At 43.9% G+C, this 20326-nt stretch overlaps 1 protein-coding gene across 2 annotated transcripts in view; it reads left to right on the top strand.

Annotated features, from left to right (window-relative positions):
- The window catches only part of TOPAZ1 (testis and ovary specific PAZ domain containing 1), a 266987-nt gene that overhangs the window by 55518 nt on the left and 191143 nt on the right, over window positions 1-20326 (top strand). For both annotated transcript variants that reach the window (XM_033930089.1, XM_033930088.1), the window contains exons 4-5: window positions 14585-14709; window positions 16350-16417. In XM_033930089.1, coding sequence (XP_033785980.1) covers window positions 14585-14709; window positions 16350-16417 — 193 coding nt within the window. The remainder of the gene's footprint in view (window positions 1-14584; window positions 14710-16349; window positions 16418-20326) is intronic.

Genomic DNA, 20326 nt, shown 5'->3' on the forward strand with positions numbered 1-20326 from the left:
ATATACCTCAGATCCTGAATGGTATTTGCAGCTTACTTCATTAGATAGGTTATTAGTGCCCGTACCCTCCCCCAACTTACCTAGTTTAAAGCCCTATGGAGTAGGCGGGCTAATCGGTGTCCAAAGACGTTCTTCCCTCTGCTGGACAGGTGCAACCCATCTGGTCCCTGTAGTCCTTGTAGTGCCTCTCCGTGGTTCAGGAACCCGAAGTTCATCTCCTTGCACCATCCTTGCAGCCAGTCGTTTGCCTTCTGGATCCGATTCTCTCTGGCTCTTCCCTTGCCCCTTACTGGAAGGATCGAGGAGAACACAACCTGTGCATCCAACCTCCTCAGCTTCTCACCCAGGGCACCAAAGTCCTCAGGTATCCTCTCCGGGGTGCTCCTGGCGGTATCGTTGGTTCCGACATGGATAAGAAGCATGGGGAAGTGGTCCTGGGGCTTGAGGAGACTGTCCAAGCAGGCGGTTACATCCCGGATCCTGGCTCCTGGCAAACAGCAAACCTCTCTCGATTGAATATCTGGTCTGCAGATTGGGCCCTCCGTGCCCCTCAGCATTGAATCCCCAATTACCACCACTCTACGCTTCTTAGGGGAGGACCGTACTGATGTCTCTGGGACCGGAACCTCCTGCTGGATATCTTCCTGTTCCTCATTGTCAGGTCTTCCCTGAAGCAGCTGGAATCTGTTCCTCAATGGGATTTGCGGGGTTGATGTAGAACTACCCTGTGTGTGAGAAAAAGAGACAATATATGAGGAAGGTTTTTTGTGTTTGCCTGTGGAGGAGGTTACCAGCTGCCAGGAGTCAGCGTCGTCAGCCTCCTCCTGAATTCCAATTGTTGGTCCCAATGAAGCAGGAATGGTGGTTTTGGGCGTCCCAAGGATGGTCCTGCCAGGTTCCTGTACGGTGATCTGGGACAGTTCCTGGATGACATCATCGATGTAGGCCTCGTCATCCCGGATACTTCTTAAGCGCATGACCTCCTCTCTCAAGCTATTCAGTTCTTGTAAAAGGCTGTTCTCTAGTTGATCCGTCGTTTCTGTCTGCGTAGAAACTGTAGCCATTTTTGTGGGGATGGCCTCGGTCTGTACAGATACCTCTGTGCTCTGTCCCAGCTCTCCCTCTGTTTCCGTGGCCACCCCCTCGATCCCTTTGGTGACTGGACCACCTACCTTGATTGTAGTCCTGTTGCTTCTGGTTCTACCTGCCATTTTTTTTTTTTTTTTTTTTTTAAGATATTTGTAAGTTATTTAATCGGGTATTCGTTAGTTGTCAGACAGTTGAAGGTTAGAAGGATGAAGGGTGTCAGCTAATTGTTAGTTATACTGCCTGTTTATTAGTTTGCAAGTTTGAGGATAGGGTGACTGCTGGTAAGAAGAAATTAGAAATTAAGCAGCAAGTTTAAGAAAGTTTAAGAACGTTAGTGATAGAAAGCAGCAAGTTTAAGAAAGTTAGTGATAGAAGGTTATAGAGGGGCTGGGATAGCTTAAAAGCTGGGTTAAAGGTTAATTAGCTAGTTATCAGTGAAGGTGATTGTACTCTGCCTTGTTGTGTATTCGGATCCTACGTTGACAGTTTTCTGGAGCCCCTCCTAGAGGTCCTTCTCGAGGCCCTTCGCAAAGGCGCTCTCGCTAAGGCGAGCGCCTTTGCCGCTCGCCTTCGCCGCACGCCGAACGGCTGCGCGCCGTTAGCTCGCCCCCTTTTATGGGGGATCTCGGCTGTGACGTCGGGGGTGGGCGGAGCTACCACCCGCCTCTGTCCGCTCCCTTTGCCGCTTCTCCTGACTTCTCCGCTCCTCTCCGCCCCCTTGTACCGCCTCCTCCGACTCCCCTGCGCTTCTCCTGCCCTGCACCTGGACTCAAGCACACACACACAGCACCTCTGATCCTCCGATCCTCTCTGCTCTCAGCTCCCCACGTGCTTGTGTCCAGAAGGCTGGTTCTGCGATGTGGACCCTCTGCCTGCTCGCCCCCTTTTATGGGGGATCTCGGCTGTGACGTCGGGGGTGGGCGGAGCTACCACCCGCCTCTGTCCGCTCCCTTTGCCGCTTCTCCTGACTTCTCCGCTCCTCTCCGCCCCCTTGTACCGCCTCCTCCGACTCCCCTGCGCTTCTCCTGCCCTGCACCTGGACTCAAGCACACACACACAGCACCTCTGATCCTCCGATCCTCTCTGCTCTCAGCTCCCCACGTGCTTGTGTCCAGAAGGCTGGTTCTGCGATGTGGACCCTCTGCCTGCTCGCCCCCTTTTATGGGGGATCTCGGCTGTGACGTCGGGGGTGGGCGGAGCTACCACCCGCCTCTGTCCGCTCCCTTTGCCGCTTCTCCTGACTTCTCCGCTCCTCTCCGCCCCCTTGTACCGCCTCCTCCGACTCCCCTGCGCTTCTCCTGCCCTGCACCTGGACTCAAGCACACACACACAGCACCTCTGATCCTCCGATCCTCTCTGCTCTCAGCTCCCCACGTGCTTGTGTCCAGAAGGCTTCTGTGGTCCCGCTCCTGGCACTTCAGCTGTGAAAACAGAACAGAAATATCTATTAAGCAATTCGGCCTTTTCTTTTTCAGCTTCTACATATTCCTCCCCTTTACCTTTGAGTCTCACAATGCCACTTTTGCACTTCTTCCTATCACTAATATATCTAAAAAAATGTCTTGTCTTCCCATTTTATCGTGTCAGCTATTTTTTCTTCCATTTGCATCTTTGCTTTCCTGACTACGAGACCTACGTCTCTTAACCTTTCCAGATATTTTTGCCTGTCTTCCTCTTTCTGCGTTTTTTTGTAGTTTATGGAAGCTAACCTCTTATTCCTTACCTTCTCAGCTATAACAGCGGAACCTGTTTCGATCATGTCCCTTTCAGTCTCCTCTTTTCAAGGGAGAAGAGGCCCAGTTTCTCTAATCTATCACTGTACGGCAACTCCTCCAGCCCCTGAACCATTTTAGTCACTCTTCTCTGGACCCTTTCGAGTAGCACTGTGTCCTTCATGTATGGCTGGACGCAGTATTCCAGGTGGGGGCGTACCATGGCCCGGTACAGTGGCATGATAACCTTCTCCGATCTGTTTGTGATCCCCTTCTTAATCATTCCTAGCATTCTGTTAGCCCTTTTTTGCTACCGCCGCACATTGCGTGGACGGCTTCATTGACTTGTCGACCAGTCTCTTTCCCGGGGGGTCTCTCCGAGTACTGCACCAGACATCCTGTATTCATGTACAAGATTTTTGTTACCGACATGCATCACCTTACACTTATGCATGTTAAACCTCATTTGCCATGTCGCAGCCCATTTCTCGAGCTTGTTTATGTCACATTGAATGTCTTTGCAATCCTTCTGTGTCTTCACTACTCTGAATAACTTCATATCCTCTGCAAATTTAATCACCTCGCTTATTGTACCAATTTTCAGGTTGTTTAAAAATATGTTGAAGAGCATAAGTTCAAGCACCGAACCCTGCAGCACTCCACTCGTGATGCTTTTCCAGTCCGAGTATTGTCCATTTACCCCTACTCTCTGTTTCCTATCTGACAACCAGTTTTTAATCCATGTGAGTATTTCACCCTCGATACCATGGCTTGCAGTTTTTCGAAGTAGTCGTTCATGCGGGACCTTGTGGAACACCTTCCGAAAATCCAGATATACAATGTCAACTGGGTCACTCTTGTCTATCTTTCTGTTTACTCCCTCGAAGAAGTGCAGTAAGTTCGTCAAGCAAGATCTTCCTTCGCTGAAGCCGTGCTGGCTGGTCCTCATCAGATTGTGTCTGTCAAGGTGATCAATGATGCAGTCCTTTATCAGCGCCTCTACTATCTTTCCCAGTACCAAGGTCAGACTCACCAGTCTGTAGTTTCCCGGATCTCCCTTCTAACCTTTCTTGAAGATCGGTGTAACATTCGACATTTTCCAGTCTTCAGGAATCCTTCCTGATTTGATCGACAGATTGGCTATTAGTTGAAGCAGTTCAGCTAGAACCCCTTTCAGTTCCTTGATTACCTTCAGATGGATGCCATCCAGTCCCGGGGATTTATCGTTTTTAAGACTATCAATCTGCTTGCATACCTCTTCTAGACTGACCGGCAATCCTGTCAGTTTCCTATCTTCGTTTCCTGCGTTTATCCTCTTCGGTAAATACAGACGCAAAAAATGTGTTCAGTTTGTCAGCGATGGCTTTGTCCTCCTTTAGCACTCCCTTTATTCCATGGTCATCCAATGGCCCCACCGCTTCCTTCGTGGGTTGTTTCCCCTTAATATATCAAAAGAACGGCTTGAAGTTTTTTGCCTCCTTGGCTGTTTTTTCCTCGTAGGCGACTTTATAATATAAACATCCCAATTTAAAGATCACCCGGGCCTCAAAGGGGAAGCTAATGCAACTCAAGGTAATAAGGTGTCACGTGGTCACATTTCCTCAAACCGTAAATTAATCTTTTCCTCCAGAAAATTGTTCAAACCTTTCCTAAAACCAGCTACATTATCCACTCTTACCACAAGCTCTGGAAATGCATTCCAGAGCTTAACTATTCTCTGAGTGAAAAATATTTCCCCCTATTGGTTTTTAAAGTATTTCCCTGTAACTTCGAGTGTCCCCCTAGTCCTTGTAATTTTTGACGGAGTGAAAAATCGATCCGCTTGTACCCGCTCTTTTCCTCTCAGGATTTTGTAGACGTCAATCATATCTTCCCTCAGCCATCTCTTTTCCAAGCTAAAGTGCCCTAACCTTTTTAGTCTTTCCTCATACAAGAGGAGTTCTATCCCATGTATCATCTTAGTCACTCTTATTTGAACCTTTTTTAGCGCTGCTATATCTTTCTTAAGATAAGGAGACCAGAATTGAACGTAATACTCTAGGTGAGGCCCTACCATGGATCGATACAGAGGCACTATAACATTCTTAGTCTTGTTAAGCATCCCATTTTTAATAATTCCTAGCATCTTGTTTGCTTTATGCCACCACCGCACATTGGGCGGAAGGTTTCATCGTATTGTCTACAGCAGGGGTGTCAAAGTCCCTCCTCGAGGGCCGTAATCCATTCGGGTTTTCAGGATTTCCCCAATGAATATGCATTGAAAGCAGTGCATGCACATAGATCTCATGCATATTCATTGGGGAAATCCTGAAAACCCGACTGGATTCCGGCCCTCGAGGACCGACTTTGACACCTGTGGTCTACAGTGACACCCAGTTCTTTATCTTGAGTGCTAACCCCCAAGGTGGACCTTAGCATTCAGTAACTGTGGTTTGGGATATTCTTCCCCATGTGCATCACTTTGCATTTGTCCATGTTAAATTTTATCTGCCGCTTGGACGCCCAGTCTTCCAATTTCCTAAGGTCTGCCTGGAATTTTTTAGAATCTGCATACATTTTAACAACTTTGAACAGTTTAGTGTCTTCTGCAAATTTAATCACCTCACTCCTCGTTCCAATTTCCAGATCATTTATAAATAAGTTAAATAGCACTGGTCCCAGTACATATCCCCGTACCCCTCTTTCTTCAGTTTCCTCTCCAGGGTTGACTGTCTGCTTTGTAACTGAGGAGTTGAAGGACAGCCCAGATGGAATGGAGGAGGAGAAAAAGAATGCAAATGAAGATCCCTAAAAGAGTTCTTGTGAGAAAAGGTTGACTACCCACAGGTTCAGAAATAGAATGTTTGTCTACTAGAAAGAAGATTAACGAAGTAAGAACCTGATTTTTCCATAACTCTGAAAGAAGTATGCAGAGCTGTATATTTAATGGTGCCTGCTCAGAAGAGCTTATAATCTAATTTAGACAGACATGACATATAGGGGTTGGGGTGTTTCTTGTGGAGAAGAAGGGTAGGATGGACATAGGTATATTACAGTGAGTGGAAATTAGGAGTTGAAAACAGCCTTGAAAAAGTGGGTTTTTAGCTTGGATTTGTTTTGGGGGGGTTTACATTTTATTTTTATTAAGATTTCTTCATATAATAAAATATTTAGAAATCACAAGAAAACAAAATACAATCATCATCCAGAAAGATAAAATATAATATCAAGCCCACATTATGGGGAACTAGTTGATTCTCATGCGTTACAGGAAAATTATATTTAAACCCACAGAATAAAGAAGTTTATCTTTAAATCATCAATTTAAATTTACAGTTTTATCAGAGAGAAAAGTTTCTAAATGTAATGGTTAAAAAAAAACCATATGAGTTTGTTTCTCAGGTGACTAGGCATTTGCAAGGAAATTTTAAGAAGAATCTGCGCCCTTCAGCTGTAACTTTAGGCTTCAGCTGGAGGAAGGCCTTACGTCCAACTTGGGTTTGCCTGGATACATCTGGGAAGATAGAAACTGTTTGTCCATAGAACAAAATTGTCTTTTTAAGAAAATACGTTTTCATAATTATCCTTTTCTTTTCCATGGATAACATTGTTACTAATAGAGTAGGTCTCTTTAATATTGGTTCCTGAGTATTTTCTAGAAAATTAGTAAGATCTAGTCTAGACTATCAGGAGTATTAATAACATCAACATCTCCCTCTTGTCTTTCTTCTCTAGCACCAGATGGCAAATAATAAACATTAGAAATTTCCTTCTCATCTATCTGCAACTGTAAAACATCCTTCAGAGAGAGAAAATGAGTAAAAGGAGAATTCAATATTCTTAAGTTAGATGCCCTAGAAATATTTTCAAAGGTTTCCAGTTTAGAATGTATCATTAAATTATCTTTAACCAACTGATCACCCGGCGTTGCCCGGATATTTATTTATTCCAATCTTCCGATATCGATAGTCTTGTATTTAGTGATTATCCCAGGACAAGCAGGCAGGTATTCTCACATATGGGTGACGTCATCAATGGAGCCCGGATGCCTCACAAGCAGACTTGTTTGAAGAACCTTGAAGTTTTGAGTCGCCCGCACCGCGCATGCGCGAGTGCCTTCCCGCCCAGCACAGGGCGCGTCTCCTCAGTTCTCAGTTTTCTGCGGAGCCGAGAAGTCCGTCTTTGACTCTCTGCGTTTAACTTCATTCCTTTGTGCCTTCTCTCAACCGTGGTTTGTGGTTTTTTTCCTCACAAATCGCTGTTTTACTTTATTTCTTTTATTTTAATTTTAAAAAAAAATTTTTTTTCTTCTTCCGTTCGTTTTCCGGAACAGACCGCTTGGCCGCAGCCTGAGAGCTTTGATTTTGCGGCAGCTATTTTTCCTTCTATGTCCCGGCCTGCTACGGGCTTCAAGAAGTGTAGCAAGTGTCAGCGTGCGATCTCTCTTTCAGACCCTCACGAACGCTGCCTCAAGTGCCTTTGGTCGAAACATCATCCTAGGTCATGCCTGCCTTGCCAAACACTTCAGCCTCATGCTTTTAAGCGTCATTGCATTTTGGTGGACAAGCTCTTTGAGATGGAGTCTTCTACAGATCCCTCAACTTCGAAGGCGTCTTCGGCCTCGACTCACACCGAGGCTCCTTCTGTGCCTACTGCTTCCACCTCGAGCCTCATCAGACCTTCGTCGTTTGCAGCGGCTCTTGCTTCGACGTCATCTGCTGAATCTTCCCCTGTTTCCTCAGGTCAGATAGCTTAGCAGTCAGTTCCGCCGGTGGTGATTAAAGTGTCTGAGACTCCCAAGTCGAAGCACGCTCACACTATCTTGAAGGAACCTCCAGCCAAAACAGATGGTCTGGTTTCAAATGCGGATTCATCCTTGCCGGCTTCTTTCCAGACCATGTTAGAGAAGCAGTTTATTCAGTTCCTTATTAACATGGGGCCCAAATTACTTCCTCTTATCCAGCCTGGGCATTCAGCAGACTCCCGCGAGGTCGAGCTGCTTCCTTTGCCCCAGTCTGAACTTACACACTCTTTGCAGGGAGCAGTGTTCACCAAGTGCCTGGTAGAGGTAGCGGCAGTTCTCTGAAACCATGGTCTTCAGGTATTTCCCTACCTCGACGACTGGCTCATCAAAGATTCCACCTCTCAAGGGGTTATTGTAGCGACCCAACAGACTATCTGGTTCCTACAAAGTTTGGGATTTGAAATCAACTTTCCCAAATCTCAACTTCAGCCCTCACAGAATCTACAATTCATTGGAGCTGTTCTGGACACTGTCCAACTCAGAGCATTCGTTCCACAACATCTGGAAGCTCTTCCTCAACTCTGTCATACAGTGTCTTTCCGCTCTTCCATCTCAGCGAGACACATGATGGTACTTCTGGGTCACATGGCCTCTACAGTCACGTTACTCCTTTTGCCAGACTTCACCTCAGAATTCCTTAGTGGACCCTGGCATCTCAACGGACGCAAGTTTGTGATCCTCCTTCTCGACACATTTCAGTCACTCCTTCTTTGAAGAAGTCTCTCCGTTGGTGGACGCTCTCTTCCAATCTTTCCAGAGGCTTGCTTTTTCAAATGCCCCCTCATCAGAAGGTCCTCACGACAGACTCTTCGACCTACGCTTGGGGCGCTCATCTCGACGGTCTCCGTACTCAAGGCCTCTGGACCAGTACGGATCGTCAGTTCAATATCAATCAGTCATATCAATCAATATCATATCAATCAGTTGGAACTCAGAGCGATCCTCAAAGCTCTCCATGCTTTTCAACATCTACTTCACGACACATAGTCCTCATTCGGATGGACAACCAAGTCGCCATGTATTATGTCAACAAACAGGGAGGGACAGGGTCTGCCTCCCTTTGACAAGAAGTTCTGGAGTTTTGGGACTGAGCAATCCGCCACAACACCTTCCTCAATGCTGCCTACATTCAAGGGGCAAAAAATTGCTTAGCGGACAACTTGAGTCGTCTACTGCAACCTCACGAATGGATTCCATTCCTTGCCTCTTCGTCACATTTTTTCACAGTGGGGAACGCCACAGATAGATCTCTTTGCAGCTCCCCACAACTACAAACTACCTCAGTTCTGCTCCAGGTTATACTCTCCTCACCGCCTTGAGGCAGATGCTTTTCTTCTGGAATGGACGAATCTTTTCCTCTACGCATTTCCTCCATTCCCTCTTATTCTCAAGACTCTCATCAAATTGAAGAACGATCATGTCACCATGATTCTAATCGCTCTTCGGTGGCCGAGACAATCCTGGTACTCCCTTCTACTCCCTTCTACTTCAACTCAGCAGCAGGGAGCCATACCTTCTACCAGTTTTTCCTTCTCTGCTCACACAGAGTCAAGGATTTCTGCTTCATGCCAACCTGCAGTCTCTACACCTGACAGCCTGGTACCTCTCAACATAACCCCTCTTCAATTTTCTCAATCTGTAAGAGACGTTTTAGAAGCTTCTAGAAAGCTTACAACTAGACAATGCTATCACCAAAAATGGACTAGATTTTCTACATGGTGTTTTTCTCATCATAAGGAGCCTCAGCATTCCTCCTTATCTTCTGTTTTGGACTATCTTTTGCACTTATCCAATTCTGGCCTCAAGTCTACATCTATACGAGTCCATCTCAGTGCAATTGCGGCTTTCCATCAGCCTATTGAAGGAAAACCCCTCTCTGCTCATCCGGTGGTTTCCAGATTCATGAAAGGACTTTTCAATGTCAATCCTCCTCTCAAACCCCCTCCTGTGGTTTGGGACCTCAATGTTGCCCTTATTCAACTCATGAAGCCTCCATTTGATAAGGCTCATCTGAAGTATCTCACTTGGAAGGTGGTGTTTCTCAAGCTTTAGTTACTGACCCACCATTCACGGTGTTCCATCATGACAAAGTTGTTCTTCGTACTCATCCGAAATTCCTACCTAAAGTGGTCTCAGAATTTCATCTCAACCAATCCATCGTACTTCCAGTGTTTTTTCCAAAGCCTCATTCTCGTCCTGGAGAATCAGCTCTTCATACTCTGGACTGTAAACGTGCTTTGGCCTTCTACTTGGAACGCACCAAACCACACAGAACTGCTTCTCAACTTTTTGTTTCCTTCGATCCAAATAAGTTGGGCCATCCTATTTCTAAGCATACCATCTCCAACTGGATGGCGGCTTGTATCTCATTCTGCTATGCCCAGGCTGGATTACACCTTCACAGTAAAGTCACAGCCCATAAAGTCAGAGCAATGGCAGCTTCAGTAGCTTTCCTCAGATCTACACCTATTGAGGAAATTTGTAGAGCTGCTACTTGGTCCTCAGTTCATACCTTCACTTCTTGTCTGGATACTTTCTCCAGACGGGATGGACAGTTTGCTCAAACAGTATTACAAAATTTATTCTCCTAAATTGCCAACACTGCCACCATCCCATTCTGGTTAGCTTGGAGGTCACCCATATGTGAGAATACCTGCCTGCTTGTCCTGGGATAAAGCACAGTTACTTACCGTAACAGGTGTTATCCAGGGACAGCAGGCAGCTATTCTCACAACCCACCCACCTCCCCTGGTTGGCTTCTCTGCTAGCTATCTGAACTGAGGAGACGCGCCCTGTGCTGGGCGGGAAGGCATTCTTCTAGAGTCTCCGTTGATGACGTCGCCCATATGTGAGAATAGCTGCCTGCTGTCCCTGGATACCTGTTACTGTAAGTAACTGTGCTTTACGCCTGGTAAAATGGGAAGTATTTGACAATTACGTTTACTTTCAAATTCCCTTGGGTTTCGGTTTACATTCACTTGATGATTAACATCACACAAATTTTCAGTTTTCACTTTCTGTTTAGGCTTCACCACACCACAGCACAGCTGCACATCCTTATATGCTGTTGAATGACTGTGTGACATCATTCCCCAAGCTTCACACAGTTGGTCAAAGCAGCTCCATCTATGTAAAACACATGTCGCACATGTCATCCCTTTCCCACCCCCACAGTATTTTTTCCCAGATAGTAAGTGATATGTATACCAAGTTTGGTTGAAATCTCTCCATGCTTTTCAGAGTTATGCTGCAACATGCACACATATACACACACACAGAGATACATCCAAATTTAAATATATAGATTACTGATACCTGCGCTGACTGGCATACCTTAATTTGAATTTCACACTTCTCCAATGATTTTTCTAAAGTTTTCAATTAGTATCCTGTTCAGCAAGTTTTACTGAAGTTATTTCAGTATACTTGCTGAAACTCTGAAAATTATCTTGCAACATCTTATCCATTTTCAAAATAGATTTCATTATATCTTTCAAGGATATCTCTTTACTATCTAGTAATGGGTTCTCCGGAGTGAGATGAGAGAAGACAATTGGTTGGGGGACCGGAAGAAAATTGAATCTCTGGTCTGAGAAGACTACACAATCTCTAAATCTTGAGCTTTAGATAATTCCTCAGAGGAAAAACTTTCTTCTAACTTTGAAAGTTCAAGTCTTCAAACTATGGGTTGTGGGGGTGGGGTAGGTCCCCCTAAAGATAGAGAAGGCTCTGGGAAGTTAGTAGAACATACTGGTAAAGATGGAGTTGTCGGTATCAGAAATTTGTCCATTGGACCTTTGCTCTCGCTCAGTCCAGGTTTCCCTTTTACTCCTTTCCTCTTCCCTAACCAAAAAACGGGGCAGAACCAGATGCTCGATGCTCCCAAGTTGCTCTGAAGGTGCTCCTAAGGTGTGTGCCCCTTCGGACACAGGCATATGACCATGTTCTGCAGAGCGGATGTGAGATGTAGCTGCTGGAAAAGCCCCTCCAACGCCAGGCACAGAAAACCAGCAGGGTGCCTCCATGCAGAAAACAGCCGCGCTTCCAATGGCCAAGCAGGAGCAGATGTGAGATGTAGCTGCTGGAAAAGCCCCTCCAACGCCAGGTACAGAAGACCAGCAGGGTGCCTGCATGCAGAAAACAGCCGCGCTCTCAATGGATAAGCTGGAACGGATGTGAGATGTAGCCGCTGGAAAAAAAAAAACCCACCGCCAGGCAGAGATGACCAGCAGGGCGCCTATATGCAGGAAACAGCCGCTCTCCCAATGGCCAAGCAGGAGCAGTGCGAGATGTAGCCACTGGAAAAGCCCCTCCACTGCCAGGCAGAGATGACCAGCAGGGTGCCTGCATGCAGGAAACAGCCGTGCTCCCTTTTAGCTTGGATTTGAATACTACTAGAGCTATTAGAACCCTGTGATTCAAAGTACCTGACCTAGAAGTGCAAATGTTTCTGTGGCAGTCACTTTGGCACACACAATTAGTGAGCTCCATTCTCTAGTGATTAATATACTATATGCAAAATTCTTTAAAAATAGGGTGGGTTCTGCACACCCATCCATGGTTCTTTCCTAAGGATAGTATCAGAATTCACCTATATCATTGTCCTGCCAAGTTTTTTTCTCTTAGCCTTACTCATACGAAGATGAAAATGAAATGCACATATTGGATTCCTAACAAGACTTGGCCTTCTCCTTGGAGTGGACTAAAGCCTAAGAAAACCCACCCAACTTTTTTTTTATGTTAAACATAAAAAAATCAGGAACTGACATTACCAAACACACTCTGACAAGAAGAAGGCATTTCCTTTGCTTATTCTCAAGCATATTCAACTCTTGATGGTCATTTCAAGGCTTATAATAGGCAAGCTATGGCTGCATCAGTACCCCACTTCAGGTCAGCCTCCATGGAAGAAATTTGCACAGCTGCAACGTGAATATCTATTCATATTTCTGAGAGACAGACTTCCAGAACAACAGTAGTGTTTGACCAGTCAGTTCTCTGGGGCTGAGAATTCAACTCCATTTCACCTAGACCCATTTTCCTCATTTCTAGGCTGCTTTCTCAGTTGCAGCATTTGTGTGATAATTATTTTCCTTTGTTTCTATAGAAGGCATGCTGTAGCTAGGAAGTCCTGTCTGTTAGTCCCCCGAGAAAATCAGGGTGTTTACCTCTACTAGGTATATTTCATGAACAGCCAGTAACGTTCTCACATCTGCGGATTTGGAAAGAAGTAGAGAGATTGTGGATGGCTTTCAAAGTGCTTTGCTGAGACAACTGATGAAGAAACCCACAAGGCAAGGAGTGATGCTAGATCTGATACTTAGAAATGGGGAAAATGTGTCTTAACATCCAAGTAGGTACCCTCCTGGACAAGAGGGATCATCAAACAGTTTAGTTTGGTATAACAGCTAAAGTGGAGTGCGGCCACACAAAACTCAAAAGTTCTGGATTTCAAACATGCTGACTAGTAAAATGGAGGAGTACCTAAAGAAAAAGCTGATGGGTTGGGAAGGCATATGAGATGTGGAAAAACAGTGGTCCAAGCTGAAAAGAACTATAAAAATGTCTACTGATCTTTACATAACTAAATAAAAGTACTGTATATACTCAAATATAAATCGAGATATACATGAGTGAAATGGTATGGTAGTCGTGTTAGAACACTGTTTAAGATGATATATAGAATTAAAAGAAATAAAACAAAAAGAATGACGGTAATAGCTTTCTATTGGACTAACTTTTAGTGCATTGTTTGATTAGCTTTCGAAGCTGATTCTTCATCAGATTGGAATATAAACTGAAATATAAACCAAGATTTTGGGCCAAAAAATGGCCCCAAAATAGGTATTTTGGTTTATATTCAAGTACCCACCTGATGACCAATCTTTTGTCGTCTCCCCCCCCCCCCCCCCCCCACCAATTACCTGTGCTTCTGTCAGTGATTGGAAAAGTAATGCATCCAAGGCAACATGGTTTTACCAAAGGTATGCAGCAAGAGGAAATCAGGTCAAATAAATGAACCAAGGTATAAAAATAATTCAGTTTATTTAAATATGCAATGCTAAAATGTAACTGTTGGAGAAAGACCCAACACAGCAGTGTTTCAGGAGGGACACCTACATCTGGAGTCTACAAATCACTATAAAAGCATTTAGGGGCACATTTTAAAGCACTTAGACACAGAAAGTACTACAGTAACCTATAGTACTTTGGCCCAGATTCCGAAAGTTAGGCAGCAGTAGCCCTACTAATATATTTGGAGTAAGCATGTATTAAACTGTATAAATCTATTTGAGAAATTAGAAGACCAGATATTCCCAATCTTAGGGCATAGGGTATATATAAATGTGATAAATTAAAAACATGATAAATATAATATGATATCCTACCTCAAAGTCTGTAGAATTAATGTTTGGTGTCCACAAGTAGTAAATTTAAAATAAACTAGAGAAAATATTCTTCACCCAACATGTAATTAAACTCTGGAATTCATTACCAGAGAATGTGATGAAAGCAGTTAGCTTAACAGGGTTTTTAAAAAAAACAAAACCCAGTTTGGACACTTTCTAAATGAAAAGTCCTTAAGCCATTATTAAGATGGACTTGGGAAAATCCAATGCTTATTTCTAGAATAAGCAACATAAAATATGTTTTATTGTTCTGTGATTTTGCCAGATACTCGTTACCTGGATTGGCCACAGTTGGAAACAGGATACTGGGCTTGATGGACTTTTGGGCTGTCCCAGTATGGCAACTCTTAACTTCTTGTGTATCAAAAATACAAATATTAAGTCTGTTTAGCTTAATAAGTTATTAAATAACAGGTTCCTCAGTGTTAATGAGTCCAAGAATAGAATCCACAACTTTATGAACTGGGATATTTTCTTCTCTCCTTTACCAGTTATCAAGGCACCATTCTTTTAAATGACTGCACTGAATTATTATTTTGAAGAGGGATTTAAATAGTTTTTATTTTATATTTTTTTTTATTTTCTTTCAGGTAATCAGATGAAAAGACAAAACTCTCCACTTGGGTCTATAGGAGGACATACTGAAGAGTCTCTTGAAGATGGACAACTGACAGAGTCTGAAGACTGCAAGAGTAATTTTGAAATGGTTGTAGAGGTACTAAAGAAATACTCTTTCTCTCTAGCTCCTGAAACAAAATATTAATGCAGACCAGATAAAATTCTCTTCAAGTTTGTGGAGTGGCCCAGAGTATTATAGCCTTTGTTTTGTTTTGCTGCTCGGTGTGAACATTTTTATGAAATGTTCTAATATATAGGGCTCCTTTTACTAAGGTGCACTAGCATTTTTAACACACGCTAAAGATTAGTGCACGCTAAGCGCTAGCGCACCTTAGTAAAAGGAGCCCATAGTATTTGCCTAATGCTGGTGATAAGTTGACCAGCTAATGTTCAGAAGATGACCCAGACATTTGCTGTGTAAAATCCAAATTTGTGCAGGCCAATATTAATCATGCTAAATACTTCCATTTATTAGAAGGTTTTTCCTAAGTGAAAAAATATATAGCTATGCAATATGTAAATTCAGTAATATAGTTAGCTATTGTTTTGAAATTCAACCATATATAGCAGTGTATTGAAAACGGTATGCCTCCTGAGATTTCAGAGGTGTCGCAACACATTGGTGAGGAGGAGAGTCATCCATGCTAGCTGACTGCCTACAGGATGTGCCTCTCATGGCAAGAGGCACGTCCTGTAGGAAGTCAGCCAGCGCAGTTGACTCTCCTCTCCCCGCACCTCCCGGATCCCTCCACTGAAGCGGGTCGTGGCTAGATGGGCCTCTGTATATGAATATATAGCACAGAATACTCGGATTTGTGAAAAATCAATAATGTAATAAGACACACTTTCATATACATGACATTATTTGCTTTTTTCCTCTGTACATGAATGACATCAAATGTCTGTGCACTTCCGGGTGCCTTCTGGCCAGCTGGATTTAGTGTGCCACCGGCTGGAAAGTTTGCGAGACACTGATTATAGTCATCTATAAGTCGATCCTGTGTATAAGTCGAAGGCTATTTTGCGACTAAAAATGGTCAAAATTGATCTTAAGTTGGCTTTTACTCAAGGGAGTTTAGTAGATATACTAGTGATTAGATAGGATTTATCAAAATTGAAGTGACCCATGTATAATTTGAAGCCATACCCAGCCAAATTTGACCACCCTCCCCAGCCATCAGATTTTTCTCCCCTCCCTGCCTCACTTACACGCCATCACACAGATCCAGCATGATCTGTCTGCTGCTTCCTCCTCTATATACATAGACCCAACATGTACTTTCTGCTGCTGCTGGCCCCCCACCCAAGCATTTCTTTTTATCCATTAGCCCCACTTTGTGTACCTTCAAATCTCTCTTCCATGCAGCACCAGCACTGCAGCAGTACACCTAGGACTCCTGAGATCTGCTCCAGAGTTCTCCCTCTGACCTGACCCACCCATGTGTAAACAGGAAGTTGAGTCAGAGGAAGCTCTTCAGAACTGACCTTAGGTTGCCTAGGTATATCGCTGGAGTGCCAGTGCTATATGGAAGAGAGATTTGAAGGTACACAGCAGGGGTAGGAGGAATGAGATGATGCACTATATCTGACACTGACAGGTGCAGGGGAGAGGATTAATTTTCTTAGTGCTACAGGTTGTTTACATGCATTTTTAGTACAAATTTCTTGATTATAGTCGAGTATATGGTATTTGTATGTAAATTTATTTTACTAAACTGTAAAATATTTATTCCACAGGACAAATTTCCTGAAAAAACAATTGCTCTGAAAGATGAAAAAGGGAATGTTTGTGAAAATCGTAAAAGGTATGCCTAATAACTTCTAGTGCAATGTGTCTAGTGATCCTGAACTATAGGGTTTTGCATCTGAACCCGCAAATTGCTTGCTGAAAACTGTGAATCATCTTTTCAAGTTAACCTCCTTCCCAGGAAGTTGCTTCTGCCCCCCCCCCCACCCCAGTTTGTTTTCTGCAATGTCAAGCGAGCTCTCCCCCCTTCTACACATAAGTTCATGTAATCCTTTTTCTTCTTCTCTACCCACTATTTTAAGTTCTTGTAAACCGTGTCGAGCTCCATTCTCATGGAGATGATGCGGTATATAAACTTAAGGTTTAGATTAGATTAGATTAGATTAGATAGGCTTCACCTGCCTTCTTTCTCGGAATAAGTCTGGAGCTGGACAGATCAGAAATAGGCAGATGTTAACATTTGCTTATTTCCAGTCTGAAGGAGGATCGCCTACGAAATCTAATCAAACAATGCACTAAGTCCAATTAAAAGGTATTACCTTTATTCTTTTTGTTTTGTTTTATTTCTTTTAATTCTCTATATTATCTCAAGCAGTGGACTAACATGGCTACCATACCATTTCACTCTTGTATAGTGTTGTAATCCACTGTTTTGCTTTCTTGGGACAGAAATTCCAATTCCAAGTGAAAACAAAAAGGCCTTAGCACTGGTCCTCATTAGTGCCCAGTGCTGAAAGGAAGATTATTATCGTAGTTACCATTCCACGATCAGATCCCTCAAAAGACTCCTGAACTTTAGGAACAAAATAAAAACATACTTTTTCACTTAATCCCTTGCCTGTTAGAATGAAATCTGTATGTTGAGTTTGGATGAACAAAGTGATTGTAAGTACGACAAATTGTAAACCATTTTGACTGTATATTATGTATGTTATCCTGTAATCCGTTCTGAGCTCATTGGGGAGAACAGGTTAGAAAACAAATAAATTAATTATAGCTTGTTTTGGTTTATTCTTCTGAAACCAATATAACGTGTGGTTTATTATTGATTGATTGATTTACTGCCTTTTTGAAGGAATCCACTCAAGGTGGTGTGCAGAAGAATGTCAAGAATAGGCAATAGAAAATTTCAGCAGCAAAAATATTCTAGTAACAATACAGGACATGGCGTAGTATGCTACATGACAATGTCAACAAAATATACAATAAAACATTTTGATAGCATAGGATAAAAGCAAAGATGAGATTGACTAACGAGAATTAGAAAATAAGGGGGCCAATTTAAAGAAAGTTACATATGAAGTCTGAAAGATGCATGAATAAAATCTCAGCTAGGGAAGGAATGTATACACAGTATATACAGCTGGCTTCGCACCTTGTTTATGTGACTAGCAGATTAGTTACTTCTTCCATTAAAGGCCTGGTTGAAGAGCCGAGCTTTCACCTTCTTTCTGAAGTACAGATAATCTTGTGTTAAACAAAGCCTTTCAAGGAGACTATTCTAGAGTGTGGGGGCTACTCCAGAGAAGGCTTGCTGGTGGGTATCATATGTTGTGATATCTTTTGGAGAAGGTGTGGTTAAGGATATTTATCCAAGGACAAGCAGGCAGCATATTTTCACGAATGGGTGATACCACCGACGGAGCCCCAGTACGGACCACTTTAAAAGTGCATCATCACTTTAAGTGTTTATAAAGTTTGCGATAGCCCGAACCGCGCATGCGCAAGTGCCTTCCCGCCCGAAGTAGGACGCATGGTCCCTCAGTTTCTTAATTTCCACAGAGCTAAGAAGTCACTCATCAACGGCTGTTGATATTTTTTCACTGCCTTCCTGCTCACGCGGCTTATTTTCTGACTTTTCAGTCAGTATTTCTTTTATCTTTTACTTTCTTTCCTTTTTCTAGTTAAAAAAAAATTTACTTTCTCGCTTTCGCGGGTTTGGCCCGGCGGGGCCTATTCCACTACCCAAGCCTCATAGAAACATAGAAATAGACGGCAGATAAGGGCCACGGCCCATCTAGTCTGCCCACCCTAATGACCCTCCCCTACCTTTCTCTGTGAATAGATCCCACGTGTCTATCCCATTTGGCCTTAAAATCAGGCACGCTGCTGGCCTCAATCACCTGTAGTAGAAGACTGTTCCAGCGATCAACCACTCTTTCAGTGAAAAAGAATTTCCTGGTGTCACCTCGCAGTTTCCCGCCCCTGATTTTCCACGGATGCCCTCTTGTTGTCGTGGGACCCTTGAAAAAGAAGATATCTTCCTCCGCCTCGATGCGGCCCGTAAGATACTTGAACGTCTCGATCATGTCTCCCCTCTCTCTGCGCTCCTCGAGCGAATATAGCTGTAATTTGTCAAGCCGTTCTTCATATGGAAGATCCTTGAGTCCCGAGACCATCCGGGTGGCCATTCTCTGCACCGACTCCAGTCTCAGCACATCCTTGCGATAATGTGGCCTCCAAAATTGCACACAGTATTCCAGGTGGGGCCTCACCATGGATCTATAAAATGGCATAATGACTTCCTCCTTACGGCTGACGAAACCCCTTCGTATGCAACCCATTATTTGTCTTGTCTTGGATGAAGCCTGCTCCACTTGATTGGCAGACTTCATGTCCTCACTGACGATTACCCCCAAGTCTCGTTCTGCTACCGTTTTTGCTAGGATCTCGCCATTAAGGGTATAAGACTTGCATGGATTTTGGCTGCCCAGGTGCATAATTTTGCATTTTTTGGCATTGAAGTTGAGTTGCCATGTCCTAGACCAGCGCTCCAGCAGGAGTAGGTCGTGCATCATGTTGTCGGGCATTGAATCTTCGTCTGTTGTGCATTTGCCCACTACATTACTTAGTTTGGTGTCATCGGCGAATAATGTTATTTTACCTCGAAGCCCTTCTGCCAAGTCCCTTATAAAGATGTTGAATAGGATTGGGCCCAAGACTGAGCCCTGTGGCACTCCACTGATCACCTCCGTCATTTCGGAGGGGGTGCCATTCACCACCACCCTTTGAAGCCTACCTCCAAGCCAGTTCCCAACCCATTGCGTCAATGTGTCACCTAATCCTATAGAACTCATCTTGCCCAGCAACCTGCGGTGTGGTACGCTATCGAATGCTTTGCTAAAGTCCAGGTACACGATGTCTAGGGACTCCCCAATATCCAGCTTCTCCGTCACCCAATCAAAGAAGCTGATCAGGTTGGATTGGCATGATCTCCCCTTAGTAAATCCATGTTGTCGGGGATCCCGTAGATTCTTTTCATCCAGGATTTTATCCAATTGGTGTTTGATTAGAGTTTCCATTAGTTTTCTCACTATCGATGTTAGACTCACTGGTCTGTAGTTTTCTGTCTCCATCTTTGAGCCTTTCTTGTGGAGTGGAATGACGTTAGCCGTCCTCCAGTCCAACGGGACGCTGCCTGTACTAAGGGAGAGGTTGAAGAGCGCGGACAGTGGCTCCGCCAAGACATCACTCAGTTCCCTAAGCACCCTGGGGTGCAGGTTGTCCGGCCCCATTGCTTTGTTAACCTTGAGCTTTGACAGCTCACCGTAGACACTGCTGGGCGTAAACTCAAAGTTACTAAAAGGGTCAACTGAGCCAACCCTTGTCTGTAGCTGAGGACCAAGCCCCGGCGCTTCTCGGGTGAAGACTGAGCAGAAGTATTCATTTAATAGTTGGGCTTTTTCCGAATCCTTATCCACATAGTCTCCGTCTGGATTCCTAAGACTTACAATCCCGCCTGAGTTTTTTCTTCTGTCACTGATATACCTGAAGAAGGATTTATCTCCCTTCTGGATGTTCTTTGCCAGAGACTCTTCCATGTGGAATTTAGCCTCTCTGACTGCTGTTTTGACGGCTTTTGATTTGGTCAGGTAGTCTGCTCTAGAGTCCTGCTTCCCTGATTTTTTGTAAGAGATGAATGCTTTTTTCTTCTCCTTGATGAGGTCTGAGATCTCCGCAGTAAACC

This window comes from Geotrypetes seraphini, chromosome 2 (assembly GCF_902459505.1).
Source record: "Geotrypetes seraphini chromosome 2, aGeoSer1.1, whole genome shotgun sequence".
NCBI classification, from domain to species: domain Eukaryota; kingdom Metazoa; phylum Chordata; class Amphibia; order Gymnophiona; family Dermophiidae; genus Geotrypetes; species Geotrypetes seraphini.